Genomic DNA, 15,865 nt, shown 5'->3' on the forward strand with positions numbered 1-15,865 from the left:
TCTGCACCCTACCCTCAGGTAAAAAGTCTTGGTGTGGGAGGAGACGAGAACATAGATGACTCATATAGGAAACAGAAATGACGGACACAGTTGCCACCCCTTTTGGAGTGTTTATTTATGCCAATTCTGGGGTTTGAACCCAGAAGTGCTTAACCACTGAGCCACATCCCTAGCCCTTTTTAATATAATTATTTAGAGATAGGGTCTCCCTGAGTTCCTTAGGGCCTTGATAATTTGCTGAGACTGGCTTTGAACTTGTGATCCTCCTGCCTCAGCCTCCCTAGCTGCTGGAATTATAGGCATGTGCCACCTCTCCCAGCTTAATTTTGTATTTTGAGTCAGTATCTCATCAACTTGCCCAGGATGGTCTCAAACCTGTGATTATCCTGTCTCAGCCTCCCAAATTGTGGGGATTACAGGTGTGTGCCAAGAATTTTTGTAGCCTAAAAATGAACTAGGGGCTAGAGTTCTGACTCAGTGGTAGAGCGCTTGCCTAGCACATGCAAGGCCCTGGGTTTGATACTCAGCACCACATATAAATAAATAACATAAAAGATCCATTGACAACTAAAAATATTTTTAAAAATTAAAGATTAACTAATTGGGTAGTTTTTGAAAGAGCCTAGATTTTCTGCTGAAGTTGCCAAATGATGTTAATCTCATGGACCTTTTAAATGAACCAAATTTGAATAACTAGAAGATTTTTCCTTTGTCACCTTAATAAACTTGTTCTAATTTCCCTTAGTTTGGGGGTGCTTGATGCTTATGAAAATAAATATTAGCACATTCTGTGAACAAGCAGACAATTATCAACCCACCCTGATCTTTGTCTGCTGTGTCATTAAGTCAGTTTACTTAGAATGCAGATAACTAATTTTACTCTAATGTATGTTTTTTTCTTTTATTTAATTGGATTCCATTTCCTTCTCCTTTCTGACAGTGTGCTGAAGAGAATGTCACATTTTGCAAATTTACTTTTGGTTGTGTTTTTCTTCCCAGTGGCATGGAACATTGTGAGAAATTTGAAATCTCAGAAACTAGTGTGAACAGAGGGCCAGAGAAAATCAGACCAGAATGTTTTGAACTACTTCGGGTACTTGGTAAAGGGGGCTATGGAAAGGTAGGAAGTATTTTTGAAATGAGAGCTGTTGTCTGTTTTGGGTAGATTACTTTTTATACTGTTGTTCTAGCAGTTATCTTTAATCTTTGTTAGCCATCAGCAAAGGATATGGTTTGACTTGAGGGATGTAAATAGTTCCATTTTCCCTCCTCTTCCCTCCACCACACAGGTAAAAATCTGTCACATAATAGATGGTCAGTATCTGTTAAATAAATAGGCACTGTGCCAGGCAAAGTCTCATAGCAGAGGATTGATTTCTTTCCTTTGGTTAAATGATACCTTGTATATGTATCTTTTTTCTTTCTTTTTTTTTTAATAAGTATCCTTTTAAATACAAACTACTGCTATTTTCAAGAGACATGCACATTAAATTATCCGTTACCGAGATCTTAATCTCAATTGATTTTCTTTGACTTGCAGTGACCTGTATACATGGAATTTAGGGAAACTGAAAAAATAAGAAAGAACAGGAAAATTTAGTTTCATAGTTTTGCCCTAAGCAAGATCTCACCTTCATATATTCTGTCCAAGAAAACTTACACTTAGCCATTGTATTTCAAGAGACAGAATTTAAGTAACATCTTGGTTAGGAGTTAGTTTAATAACTATTTATATTATTGAATAGTATTAATTTTTGCAAAGTGTGATATTTGTAGTTTATTCTTTAGCTTAAGGACATGTCATATGCTTTGATCATCTTAAATGTGTAGCACATGCACTTCAAATTCATATATTTTAACTGTTGCTTGAAAATGTTTATAGCTAGCAATTTTTTAATGCAATCGGCAAATGGCAATTTCCTATCAACTATTGTGATATAGTTTTACATGAAGCAAGAACAGTGGCATCTCTGGAATAAATTTATGAAGTATTTTATAATTTTTAAGTTTCTTATGCTTCTGGGAACTCTGACTATAGTTTATTCTAAGTAAACTGAGTTTTGTGTTAAAGTAGCAGTTTTCATCATTAGATGGTCATTTTTCATCATTGTCAACAGATGGCAGCAGAACAGGAAAGTTCCATGTTTAACAGATTTCACTAGTAAATTTTAAAATGTGGTCTATTTTAGCTGATTGTTTTTGCACATACTACTTCACGGTGCTAGATTTTACAATATAAACTACTGTTTTAATTGTTTCATATAAATAGGAATTAAGGGAGTATAACTCACATAGTTTGGCTTTTAATAACAGATTCTTATTTCTTTATCCAGGTTTTTCAAGTACGAAAAGTAACAGGAGCAAATACTGGGAAAATATTTGCCATGAAGGTGCTTAAAAAGGTGATTCCCTCCTCCCACTTCTTTCCCTTCCACACTATATTTTTTATTGCTATAAAAGTTTAAATTCTCCGTCAAAAAGTGTGTTTTGAGGGGCTGAAAATGTGGCTCAGTGGTAGAGCACTTGCTTAGGATGCAGGAAGCTCTGGGTTCAATTTCTAGTACCACCAAAGGGTGGGGGTGGGGGGTGGGGAAGACAAGTGTGTTTCTGGAGACTGGAGTTGTAGCTCAGTGGCAGAGCATGTGCTTAGCATGCTTGAGGCCCTGAGTTTAATCCCTTGCACCAAAGGGCAGGGGGAAGAATTTATAACATAATTATCCTCTTAGAATGTGAGGTATGTTTTGTTATTTTTATTCCTGTTTTATTTCTGCTTAGTGAGTGTGAAAAGGAAAGCACTTTCAGTTCTCTGAAGTAAATCTTCTGTTTTTGTGCTCTCTCTCACTCTCTTTTGCTCCCTCTCTCTCTCTCTCTCACTCTCTCTTTTTTTTTTTTTGGTGGTAGTGGTGGTGCTAGGGGTTAAACTCAGGTAACTCAGGTCTAGGCAAGCATTCTGCCATGGAGCTATATCCCCAGCCCACCTCCCGCCCTTTTTTTTTTTTTTTTTTTTTATATATAAGTGATTGAACCCAGGGGTGCTTAACCACTGAGTAACATCTTCAACCTTCTTTTGTGTTTTATTTAGAGACAGGGTCTCACTGAGTTGCTTAGGGCCTCACTGAGTTGCTGAGGCTGGCTTTGAACTTGCAATTCTCCTGTTTCAGCCTCCTGAGCCACTGGGATTACAGGCATGCACCACCACGCCCAGTTCTATCCCCTTTTTAAATATTATTTTAAAACTGGGTCTGAGTTATCCAGGCAAGCCTCAAACTTAGAATCCACCTGCCTCAGCCTCCTGAGTAGCTAGGATTATAGATGTGTGCCATCACACATACCTAGTCTCCATATTGTTAAGTAATTAGCATATACTGCTATCTCTTAGTTCACTTTTAGAATTATGTGTTGACTTATTATAATAATTAAGGATCTTAATCTGTCTTTTTTCCTCACTCCCTTTTCTATATCCTCTCATTTTGGTTCATTTTCTTTGACTTTGTGGGTGTGTGTGTAACTTTTTTATTTTTAAATGCTTGATGTTAAAAAGTTTTTAGTTCAATAAAATAATGTGAAAAGGCTTGGGGAATTGAAATAAGAATATCAATTATTGACCTTAGCCTAGAGAAATAATTTTGCAAGAGTCAGTGTCAGGAGCTGGGGGTGTAGCTCAGTGGTAGAGTGCTCTACTGGCTTGTGCAAGGTCCCAGGTTTAATCCCCATTACCACAAAATAAATAAATGAATAGTCAGGGCCCCTTCCCCATGGGATTAGAATAAAAAAAAGAGTCAATGTCAGTATATTACTGTAAATATGCTCTGTACAAGAAGACCAAGTAGTAAAGTAAAATATTTACTAGACTTAAAAGAACTATTTTGGGGGCTGGGGATATAGCTCAGTTGGTAGAGTGCTTGCCTAGCATGCACAAGGCCCTTGGTTCAATCCCAAGCACCACCAAAAAAGAAAAAGTACTGTTTTGGCTAGTTATCATGAATTCATTGTGTGGTAGTGGTCCAATCACTTAGCCATGTTGGTGATTTCCATTTGCTTTGACTTTGCTAATATTGTCTCACACCTTTGAAATTCTATAAATCTCAGATTTGGGCAGATTTATTAGATAATCCATCAGTTCCATTTATTTTCTTAGAGGCCTCTCTTTAGAAACCTATTCCCCTGTTTTCATCTGGACTGGTAGATCTCTGGGCAGACCTGTCATTACTGACTGTCTCTTCACTATGGTCCTTAGAATTGATTGTTGACTCCTTCAATATTGGATCCTGTTTTATGGATCCCATATCATCCTTTTTCTTTTTTTTCTTTTCATTTTTTTGTATTGGTGTATTATAGTTATATATATCATCCTTTTTCTTAGTTATGCCTTGTTTCCTTCTGCTAATAGCATGTTGAGAAAGAGTATAATGGTAAATTTTTTTTAAAAATTGCATATTTGAGAATTTCTTTATTATTGCATATTTGAGTATTTATTATGCCTTTGTACTTATTTGATTGTTTAGGGTTTTTGTGTGTCTGTGTGTGTGGTACTGGGGATGGAACTCAGGGCCTTGTGCATGCTAGGATGCTGAGTTACATCCCCACCCTGCATAATGTTTCAATCCAGTTAACATATTTATCTCTTCAAACATTTGTCATTTCTTTGTGGTGAAAACTCAAAGTTCTTTCTGTTAGCTCTTTTTTTTTTTTGTGGCTGTGGGGATGGGAGTGGGGGTGGGGGTGGTCAGAGTTTCACTGTATTGCTCAGATTGGTTTCAAACTCTTGGGCTCAGTCGTGATCAAATGATCTTCTTGCCTCATCCTCTCAAGTAGCTGGATCTATAACTGTCTACCACCACCCCTGGCTCTTCTAGCTTTTTGAAATGTGTGATGTTTATTGTTACCTATAGTTACCGTATTGTGCTATAGCACACCAGAACTTCTTGCTTCTAGAACTGTGACTGAGTGAACACCATTTGAACAACCTTTTCCATCCCTCCCTCCACCCTACTCTCTCTGGTCTGTGGTGACCATCATTCTACTCCAAACTACTACGAGATCAGTTTTTTCGCTGATTGTGTGTGTGTGTGTGTGGGGGGGGGGGGGGGGGTTCTGGGGATTGAACCCAGGAGCAATCTACCTCTGAGCTATATCCCTGGTCTTTTATTTTGATACAGAGTCTCATAAGTTCCTCAGGCCAGCCTTGAACTTGGAATCCTCCTTTCTCAACCTCTTGCTAGGATTATAGTCATGCACCAGCACACTTAGTCCTTGTTGCTTTCTGTTTATAGCAGTCTGTTTTATGTCATTATCTTCTCTTATCCCTCTGAGGAGGATTTGTTATTTGTTTTGTCTTTTGAGATCCTGGGAATTGAACCCAGGTCCTCACACGTTGTTGGCAAGTGCTCTATCACTGAACTTCATCTGCAGCTTCTTCTGAGGTTTTTATTTTTTGTTGTTTTTTTTTTGTTTTGTTTTGTTTTGGTGCCAGGGATTGAAGCCAGGGGTGGTGCTTTACAACTGAGTCATATCCCCAGCCCTTTTTACTTTTTATTTTGAAACATGGTCTAAGCTAAGTTGCTTAGAGCCTTGCTAAATTCCTGAGGCAAGCCTTGAATTTACAATCCTACTGCCTCAGCCTCCTGAGCCACTGGGATTACAGATGTGCACCACCACACCCAGCTAAGGTTTTAATCTTCCTTCCTTCCTTCCTTCCTTCCTTCCTTCCTTCCTTCCTTCCTTCCTTCCTTCCTCCTTCCCTTCCCTCCCTCCCTCCCTCCCTCACCTCCCTCACCTCCCTCCTCCCTCCCTCTTCCCTCCCTCCCTCCTTCCTTTCTTGAGTTGTATTTTCTTTCATGTGGTCTCTTTTTTGAATTTCTGTTTGACTTTGATTTCATCTCTTATGTCTATATTAGAGGCTTTCTTTAGATGCCTGCTATCCTTCACTGATTATTCCTTTTTAAGAGTGGTACTCTTGAAAAGCTGATCTGTGTAGGCTTCTTTGTAGGACATTCAAATAGTTAGCTGTTAATTAACTAAGAACCTCCAAACAATAGTGCTTTAAGTCTTAATTCTGAGGCATATCATTTGGGAAAATCCTTGTTTGTAAAAGCTTATTCTGGAACTGAGTGAGAGAAGAGATGGAGAACTTACCTTTCAACTTGTAGACTTTGACTAAATTCAATTTTTTACTTTAGTACCTCACTCTGTATCTTACCCTTTACCCTTTTGTTTTTTCTGGAGAGCATGCTTTCCTAGGAGTAGTTCACTGTTTAGTGCAGGGATGCAAATCTTTTTGCTTTATCTGTTCCTTATACAGATTTTCAGATTTTAGCTTTTTATCTTTGACTTTCTGCAGTCTTTAATGCCCCTAATTTTTTTTCCCCTTGTACTAGGGAATTGAACCCAGGGGCATTTTACCACTGAGTTACATCCCTGTCCCTTTTTTTTTTTTTTTTTTTTTAATTTTTTTTTGTGATCAATGGACCTTTATTTCTTATTCATTTGTATGTGGTGCTGAGAATTGAACCCAACACCTCACGTGCCAGGCAAGTGCTCTACCATTGAGCCACAACCCCAGCCCCCCGCCCTTTTTTTTTTTTTTTTAACCTTTATTTATTTTCATGTGGTGGTGAGGATTGAACCCAGTGCCTCACACATGTGAAGCAAACACTCCACCACTGAACTACAACCCCAGCCCGCCCCAAGCCCTTTTGATATTTTATGTTGAGACACAGTCTCACTAAGTTACTGAGGGTCTTGCTGAGTTACTGAGGCTAGCTTTGAACTTGTGATCCTCCTGCCTCAGCCTTCCAAGTTGCTGTGATTACAGACTTGTGCCTCTGTGCCTGTCTTCTAATTTTTTTCTTTATATTTTTGCCTCTATTTTTGAAACTTGTGAAGTTTCTATAGATGGAATCAATTTTTTTGTGTTTTTATTCTTTGTAGGCACTTAGGTTTGATCTGATTCCATTCTACTAAGTCACAAACCATTGTTTTATCCACATTCTGCCTCTGTACCTTTTGAGGTGTGGGGTTTTTGTGTCTCCTAGTTTAACTGAAGATGGAATAATTATGTTCAGTTTCTTTTTTTGTTTTTGTTGTTGTTGTTGTTTTGTGGTACTAGGGATTTTTCTGGCTTTTTTTTTTTTTTTTTTTTTTTTTTGTATGGGACTGATTTCTAAAAAGTGTCTAATATTTAAAACAAAAGCCCCAAGAGACAGTCAATGTACTGGGCTTAGTGATGCAGGCTTGTAATCCCAGCTACTTCAGAGACTGAAGCAGCATTGCAAGTTTGAAGGCAGCTTGGGCAAATAAGCAAGATCCTGTCTCAAAGTTAAAAAAAGGGGGGGCTGGGACTATAGCACAGTGGTAGAGCACTTGCTTAGTATGGGTGAGGCACAGGGTTCGATTCTTAGCACCGCATATTAAAGAATAAAAAAAAAGTCCCTTGACAATTAAAAAAAAAAGTAGAAAAGTTCAGTGGTAGAAAACTTGCCTAGTACAAGTGAACCCTTTATTTGATCCCCAGTATGGGGAATGGGGAAGATATTCAGTGTGCTGGGGGTGTTGCTTAGACATAGAGTACATGCTTGGTGTGCTTGGGGACCTTGGTTCCATCCCCAGCACCCCTCTACCCCCAAAAAAATCATAGACTTTTTTTTTTTTTTTTTTTTTTTTTTCACGGTGCTGGGGATTGAACCCAGGGCCTTGTGCTTGCAAGGCAAGTACTCTACCTACTGAGCTATATCCCTAGCCCCCTCAAAAAAATCATGGACATTTTAAAAAAAATTATAGAATTTGTTTTATTTTGGTCTTTCTCTTCTTCCTTCCTGATTTTCATTTAAGCAATATAAATGACTCTTCAATTTAAAGTAGCTGCTATATGGCATTTATATTGGAATTATTTTAGTTTAATGATCTTTTTAATCTGTAAAACCTGTTATTTACAGAATAATAATGTGTATTTCAGAAATGTTGAAAGAAGTATTTGTTAAGATTATTAGTATTTGATTTCTTCTTTCTCTCATTTTTTAAAATCCATTTCTTTTTTTTTCCTTTTTTTATTAAAAAAATTATATTTACAGACTGCATTTTGATTCGTTGTACACAAATGGGGTACAACTTTTCATTTCTATGGTTGTACACAATGTAGATTCACACCATTTATGTAATCATACATATACATGGGGTAATACTGTCTCATTCTGCTTTCTGTTCCCCACCCCCTCCCACCCCTTTTTCCTCTGCACCATCCAAAGTTCCTTCATTCTTCTCTTCCCCCTGCCACCCCTGTCCCCATTATATATTGTCATGCACTTATCAGAGAAAACATTTGGCCTTTGGGTTTTTGGACTTGACCTGAAAATTAACATGATATTTTCCAGCTTCATCCCTTTACTAGCAAATGCCATAATTTTATTCTTTATGGCTGAGTAATATTCCTTTGTGTTTATATACCACAGTTTCTTTATCCATTCGTCAATTGAAGGGCATCTAGGTTGGTTCCACAATCTAGCTATTGTGAATTGAGCTGCTATGAACTTTGATGTGGTTACATCACTGTAGTATGCTGATTTTAAGTCGTTAAAGTATAAACTGTGGAGTGGGATAGCTGGGTCAAATGGTGGGTCCATTCCAAGTTTTCTGAGGAATCTCCATACTGCTTTCCAGAGCAGCTGCACCAATTTGCAACTCCACCAACAATGTATGAGTGTGCCTTTTTCCCCACATCCATGCCAACACTTATGATTGCTTGTGTTCTTGATAATAGCCATTCTAATTAGAGTTAGATGAAATCTTAGGGTGGTTTTAATTTGCATTTTTTTAATTACTAGGGATGATGAGCACTTTTTCATATATTTGTTGATCACCTGTATGTCTTCTGTGAAGTATCTGCCCATTTTCTTAGCCCATTTATCAATTGGGTTCTTTGTATTTTGGGTGTAAAGTTTTCTAAGTTCTTCATAAACTTTGGAGATTAGCACTCTGTCGAAGTGTGGTGTGGAAAAGATTTTCTCCCACTCTGTAGGCTCTTTTTTCACATTATTGATTGTTTCCTGTGCCGAGAAAAAACCTTTTAGTTTGAATCTATCCCATTTATTGATTCTTGCTTTTATTTCTTACGCTATGAGGGTCTTGTTAAGGAAGTCTGGTCCTAAGCCAACATGATGGAGATTCATGCCTACTTTTTCTTCTGTTTGGTGAAGGGTCTCAGGCCTAATTCCTAGATCCTTTATCCATTTTGAGTTGAGTTTTGTACAGGGTCAGAGATAGGGATTTAATTTCATTTTACTGCATATGGATTTCCAGTTTTGCCAGCACCATTTGTTGAAGAGGCTATCTTTTCTCCATTGTAAGTTTTTGGTGCCTTTGTCTAGTATGAGATAACTGTACTTACGTGGGTATGTCTCCATGTCTTCTATCCTGTTCCATTGGTCTACCTGTCTTATTTTGGTGCCAATACCATGCTATTTTTGTTACTATTGCTCTGTAGTAGAGTTTAAGGTCTGGTATTATGATACCTCCTACATCACTCTTCCTGCCCAGGATTGCTTTGGCTATTCTGGATCTTTTGTTCTTCCAGATGAATTTCATGATTGCTTTTTCTGTTTCTGTGAGAAATGTCATAGGGATTTTAATTGGAATTTCATTAAATCTGTATAGCACCTTTGGGAGTATGGCCATTTTGATAATATTAATTCTGCCTATCCAAGACATGGGAGATCTTTCCATTTTCTAAGGTCTTCTTCAATTTCTTTCTTTAGTATTCTGTAGTTTTCATTGTAGTGATCTTTTACCTCTTTGGTTAGATTGATTCCCAAGTATTTTATTTTCTTTGAGGCTATTGTGAATGGAGTTGTTTCCCTCATTTCCCTTTCAGATGTTTCATCACTTATGTATAAAAATGCTTTAGATTTATGCATGTTGATTTTATATCCTGCTATTTGCTGAATTCATTTATGGGTCTAGAAGTTTTCTGTAGGAGTTTTTTGGATCCTCTAAATAGAGAATCATGTCATCAGAAAATAGTGACAACTTGTTTTCCTCTTTTCCTAGATTTATTCCTTTAATTTAGTCTGTCTAATTGCTCTGGCTAGTATTTCAAGGACAATGTTGAATAGAAGTGGTGAAAAAGGGCATCCCTGTCTTGTTCCAATTTTTAAAGGGAATGCTTTCAGTTTTTCTCCATTAAGAATGATGTTGGCCGTGGGCTTAGCATAAATAGCCTTTACAATGTTGAGGTATGTTCCTACTATCCCTATTTTTTCTAGTGTTTTGAGCATGAAGAGATGTTGTATTTTCTCGAATGCTTTCTCTGTCTGCATCAATTGAAATAACCATATGATTCTTATCCTTAAGTCTATTGATGTGATGAATTACATTTATTGATTTCCGGATGTTGAACCAACCTTGCATTCCTGGGATGAACCCCACTTGATCCTGGTGCACTATCTTCTTAATATGTTTTTGGATGTTGTTTGCCAGAATTTTGTTAAGGATTTTTGTGTCTATTCATCAGAGATACTGGTCTAAAATTTTCTTTCCTTGATATGTCTTTGTCTGGTTTGGGTATGAGGGTGATATTAGCTTCATAAAATGAGTTTGGTAGACTTTCCTTCTTTTCTATTTCCTGGAATACTTTGAAAAATATTGAAATGAGTTCTTCTTTGACCATCTTGTAGAACTTGGCTGAGAATCCTTCTGGTCCTAGGCTTTTCTTGGTTGGTAGGCTTTTGATCGCTTCTTCTATTTCATTGCTTGATATTGATCTGTTTAAATTGCGTATGTCCTCTTGGTTCAGTTTGGGAGGATCATATGTCTCTAGAAATTTGTCGATGTCTTTGGTATTTTCTATTTTGTTGTATAATGGAGTAGCTTCTCGTTATGTTATGTATTTTAGTGGTGTCTGTCATATTTCTTTTTCATCACGAATTTTAGTAATTTGAGTTTTCTTTCTCCTTTGTTAGTGTGGCTAAGGGTTTGTCTATTTTGTTTACTTTTTCAAAGAATCAACTTTTTGTTTTGTCAATTTTTTTGAATTGTTTCTTTTGTTTCAATTTCATTGATTTCACCTCTGATTTTAATTATTTCCTGTCTTCTACTACTTTTGGTGTTGTTCTGTTCTTTTTCTAGGGCTTTGAGCTATAATGTTAGGTCATTTAGTTGTTGACTTTTCATTCTTTTCTTGAATGCGCTCCATGCAATGAATTTTCCGCTTAGTACTGCTTTCATAGTGTCCCAGAGATTTTGATATGTTGTATCGTCATTCTCACTTACCTCTGAGAATTTTTTTTATCTCCTCCCTGATGTTTTCTGTTATCCATGCTTCATTCAGTAGCATATTATTTAGTCTCCGGGTGTTGGAGTAATTTGTTTTTTATTTTGTCATTGATTTCTGATAGAACACAAGGTAGTATCTCTATTTTTTGCATTTACTAAAGGCTACCTGGTGGCATAACATGTGGTCTATTTTCAAGAAGGTTCCGTGTGCTGCTAAGAAAAAAGTGAATTTACTTGTTGATGGATGGAATATTCTATATATGTCTGTTAAGTCTAAGTTATTGATTGTGTTATTGAGTTCTATGTGAGTTCTATGGTTTCTTTGTTTAGTTTTTTTTTGTTGTTGTTGTTGTTTTTTGCGGTGCTGGAGATTGAACTCAGGGGCTTGTGCTTGCAAGGCAAGCACTCTACCAACTGAGCTATCTCCCCAGCCCTCTTTGTTTAGTTTTTGTTTGGATGATCAATCCATTGGTGACAGTGGTGTGTTACAGTCACCCAGAATTAATGCATTGTGGTCTATTTGATTCCTGGAATTGAGAAGGATTTGTTTGATGTACAGGGATGCACTGTTGTTTCGGGCATAAATATTTACGATCGTTATGTCCTTCCTGATTTATGGTTCCCTTAAACAGTATGAAATGTCCTTCTTTATCCCTTCTGACTAACTTTGGCTTGAAGTCTACTTTATCTGATATAAGGATGGAAACCCCTGCTTTTTTACTGAGTCCATTTGCATGGTAGGTTTTTTCCCATCCTTTTACCTTTAGTCTGTGGATGTCTTTTTCTATGAGAAGAGTCTCTTGCAGGCAACATATTGTTGGCTCTTTCTTTTAATCCATTCTGCCAGTCTATGTCTTGATTGATGAGTTTAGGCCATTAATGTTCAGGGTAATTATTGAGATATGATTCGTATTCCCAGTCATTTGGGCTTATTTTTGGTTTTTAACTTGACTTGGTTTCTCCTTTGATTGGTTTTTCCTTTAGGGTAGTTCCTCCCTTTGCTGACCTACATTGTTGTTTTTCATTTCCTCCTTATGGAATATTTTGTAGAGAATATTCTGTAGTGCTGGCTTTCTATTTGTAAATTCTTTTAACTTTTGTTTACCATGGAAGGATTTTATTTCATCTTCAAATCTGAAGGTTAGTTTTGCTGGGTATAGGATTCTTGGTTGGCAACTATGTTCTTTCAGAGCTTGAAATATGTTGTTCTAGGCCCTTCTAGGTTTTAGAGTCTGGGCTGAGAAATCTGCTGATAATCTATATTGGTCTCCCCCATATGTAATCTGATGCTTTTCTCTTGCGGCCTTCAAAATCCTATCTTTATTTTGTATGTTAGGCATTTTCATTATAATGTGCCTTGGTGTGGATCTGTTGTGATTTTGTGCATTTGGTGTTCTGTAAGCCTCTTGTATTTGATTTTCCATTTCATTCTTCAGGCTTGGGAAATTTTCTGCTATTATTTCATTGAATAGGTTGTTCATTCCTTTGGTTTGTATCTCTGTGCCTTCCTAATCCATTCCTTTTGATATATTACTTATTCATATCTGATAATCAGAGCTGTCCATATTAGACATAATTATCCCTTGAGTGAAATATGTTTCTGACAGAAGTGTCTTTAATGAAAAGAAGGAAAGGTTGTGTTTTTCCCCACTGATGGTGGGTTGTGGTGGCATATTGAAAAATCTTAATTTAGGACCCAGGTATCTAAGATATAAGCTTCTCACCTCTCCTACAGTTATTATTCCTTCCCACTCCTGAGGTTTCTTCCCCCAAGCATGTCTAGAGGATCAGTTACTATCTCTTTCCTTGTTGGTTGTCCTTGGAAACAAGCTTACAGCAAAAATAATGAAAGTGAAGAGATTACGTAGGGTTACAAACCCCAGGCTTTAATATCTAAATGCCTAGATTAGGTGACTTCAGACTCCTTTTGAGATTTTTCTTTCCATTTTATTATCCTGGTGACAGAGATATGTGGTAAGGCCTCTTCCCGATCTTAAAGATAATCAGAGAAGAAACAGATGTCCTGTTATATTTATTGAGTTGTTTGCAACTGGACATTCTGCCTATTTTTATCAAATTGTTTATTACAGGAATGATTCCATTTGAATATTTGCTCATGGTGGAATGTGAGGAACAGGCTACGAACAACCATGTCCCTACCCTACCAATGGAAACAAAAATATATTCTGGAAGCAAAAAAATATAATGCAGGCATTATAAATTTTAGAACCTTTGGCCAAATGTTTGTAGTACACAAGACTGGCCATTCTGGGCTGGGGTTATAGAGCGCTTTCCTAGCTGTGTAAGGCACTGGGATCCATTCTCAGAACTGTGTATAAATAGATAAAATAAAGGTCCATCAACAACTTAAAAAAAAAAAAAAAAAAAAAAAAAAAAAAAAAAAGAATGGCCATTCTTCTCCCATTCCACCCTTTATTGAACCAATTAAGAACCTTTTATATGCCAGGAGATATACTAGATACTAGTATTTTCCATTTAATATGTGAGGTTCTGCCTCTTTATTTACTATGTAATTCAAAGGAAGAATGGATACACTTTGTTTTGTTCTGTTTTGTGCTAGAGATCAAACTTAGGACCTATTTACTGCATGCTAGGCAAGTGCTCTCTACCACTGAGCCACATCCTCAAACTTTTACTTAAAATTATTCATCTGCCTTTTGGTCAAAACTCTTTCTCCTTTGAGATTTAAGCCTATACCACTTCTTTCTCTCTTTATCTACCATCTCCTTGTTTTGTTTTCAAATTTATGAAGGCTTGAATATCTAGTTAAGTCCCCATCCCAACCCCCACCCCGCATCCACATCTTTTATTACACTATTTTGTAGCCTAACTTCTGAGTCTTCAATTATCTTAATCCATCAGTTTTTACTTCCATTCCGTGTCAAGGTCTTAACCTCTTATTTCTTTTTCTTAATTCAATCTGATCACATAATCTGTTTCATTCATTTGATAATCCCATTGACCTTATGTTCATGGAAGTCTTAATCTGAGTGAACTCAGTTGTCAATGCGCCTTTATTCCTCTATCTCAGCTATTGAGCATCACTGACAGAAATTATACAAACGTGGATTTGCTATTGGGAAAAATTCATAATCCTCACTTCCTATTTCTGATCTCAACTCATTTGGATGCTTAGTACTCCCTAACACTATTTCTACATGTCCTTACATAACTCCTTTCACTTACTACAACTGTTTCAAACCTTTACTTAGCCTCTTGCTCCTTTTAGCCAACTGCCTATTTGAGACCATCAGATGTGATTTCCTTCAACTTCCTTTTCTAGCCTTTACCCCATAGCTTATTGATTTCCACTTTTACTTGTCTTTACTGTTTTCTTTCCAGACCTAGTGAAACATGTGTTCTTCTTAATTTCCAAGGCTAATCTCTCTTTCTGCCTTTCAGGCACTTTTGTTTTGGTGCTGGAGATTGAAAGCAGGGGTTCATGCATACTGACCACATGCTTTATCACTGAGCTACAGTCCCAGCACTCCTGACTTCTTTCTTTATTTATTTCTTTATTTATATATTTGTCTCTGACATATTTAGCTAAACAAAACCTTCCTTCACTCAGGGTTTCTTTCACATTGCATCTTCATAGCTGAACTTGAAGTTCTTTATAGTCTCTTCTTTTTCAACTTTTTTTTTTTTTTTTTTACTCACTATATTGTGACATATAACTCTACTATTTCAGTGAAACTCTTGTCCCCTATGTCATCACTGACTTCCCCATTGCTAAGTCCTGTGGTCTTTAGTTAGTTCATCCTTAATTTATTTCTCTGTTGCATTGAAGCTATAGAACACAGCATTTTGAAAGTCTGCCCTCTTAACTGCTGTGATTCTACTTTGCTACTTTTTCATCTTATCTCTTATTCCTTGGCTTCTCATTTTTGTAATTGCTGATTTAAAAAATTTAAACCTTCTAAGCTGTTCAAAAATAATATATCTTTGAAAATTTTCACACCTTCCAAAGAGTTTCAAGAATAGTGCAGTGATCACCACATGTTAGTTTTATCTTATTTTCATAGACGATTGCCCCTCCTTGATTCCCTGCCCCCATACATATATATGTGTGTATATATATATATTTATGATTATTCAAGTTTTTAATTTTAGTCAATTTTTGTTGTATAATTTTGAGAGCTGTTTGAAGACCTCAGAGCATTTCATCCTTGAATTCTTTAGTATGTATCTGCTAATAATAAGGGTATTTTGATATCACATTACAGTTATCATACTTGAGAAATTTAAAATTGATATACAATTTGTTTTCTAATATCTGGTCCATATTCAGACTTACCCAGTTGTCTCAGTTATGTAATTTAGAGCGGTTTTGTTTTTAATATCCAGAATTTAATCAAGTCTCACACTTTATATTGAATTATCCTCTCTTTAATTTACTCTGGAGTCATTTCTCATCCTTTTTTCCTCCAGTTCTTGATATTCAATCCAGGGCCTCAGGCATACAAGGCAAGTACTCTACCATTAAGCTACATCTGCAGACCTTTTTCAAATATACTTTTGAGATGGTGTTTCACTTATGTTGCTGAAATTGGCCTTGAAGTTGCTTTTCTCCTGCCTC

General features: G+C 36.6%; 1 protein-coding gene across 6 annotated transcripts in view; it reads left to right on the forward strand.

Annotated features, from left to right (window-relative positions):
- The window catches only part of RPS6KB1 (ribosomal protein S6 kinase B1), a 52,162-nt gene that overhangs the window by 8,712 nt on the left and 27,585 nt on the right, over positions 1-15,865 (forward strand). For all 6 annotated transcript variants that reach the window (XM_079131422.1, XM_079131425.1, XM_079131426.1 and 3 more), the window contains exons 3-4: positions 1,000-1,120; positions 2,334-2,402. In XM_079131422.1, coding sequence (XP_078987548.1) covers positions 1,000-1,120; positions 2,334-2,402 — 190 coding nt within the window. The remainder of the gene's footprint in view (positions 1-999; positions 1,121-2,333; positions 2,403-15,865) is intronic.

The sequence above is a fragment of the Sciurus vulgaris genome (genome assembly GCF_902686455.1).
Source record: "Sciurus vulgaris genome assembly, chromosome: 3".
Classification (NCBI taxonomy): domain Eukaryota; kingdom Metazoa; phylum Chordata; class Mammalia; order Rodentia; family Sciuridae; genus Sciurus; species Sciurus vulgaris.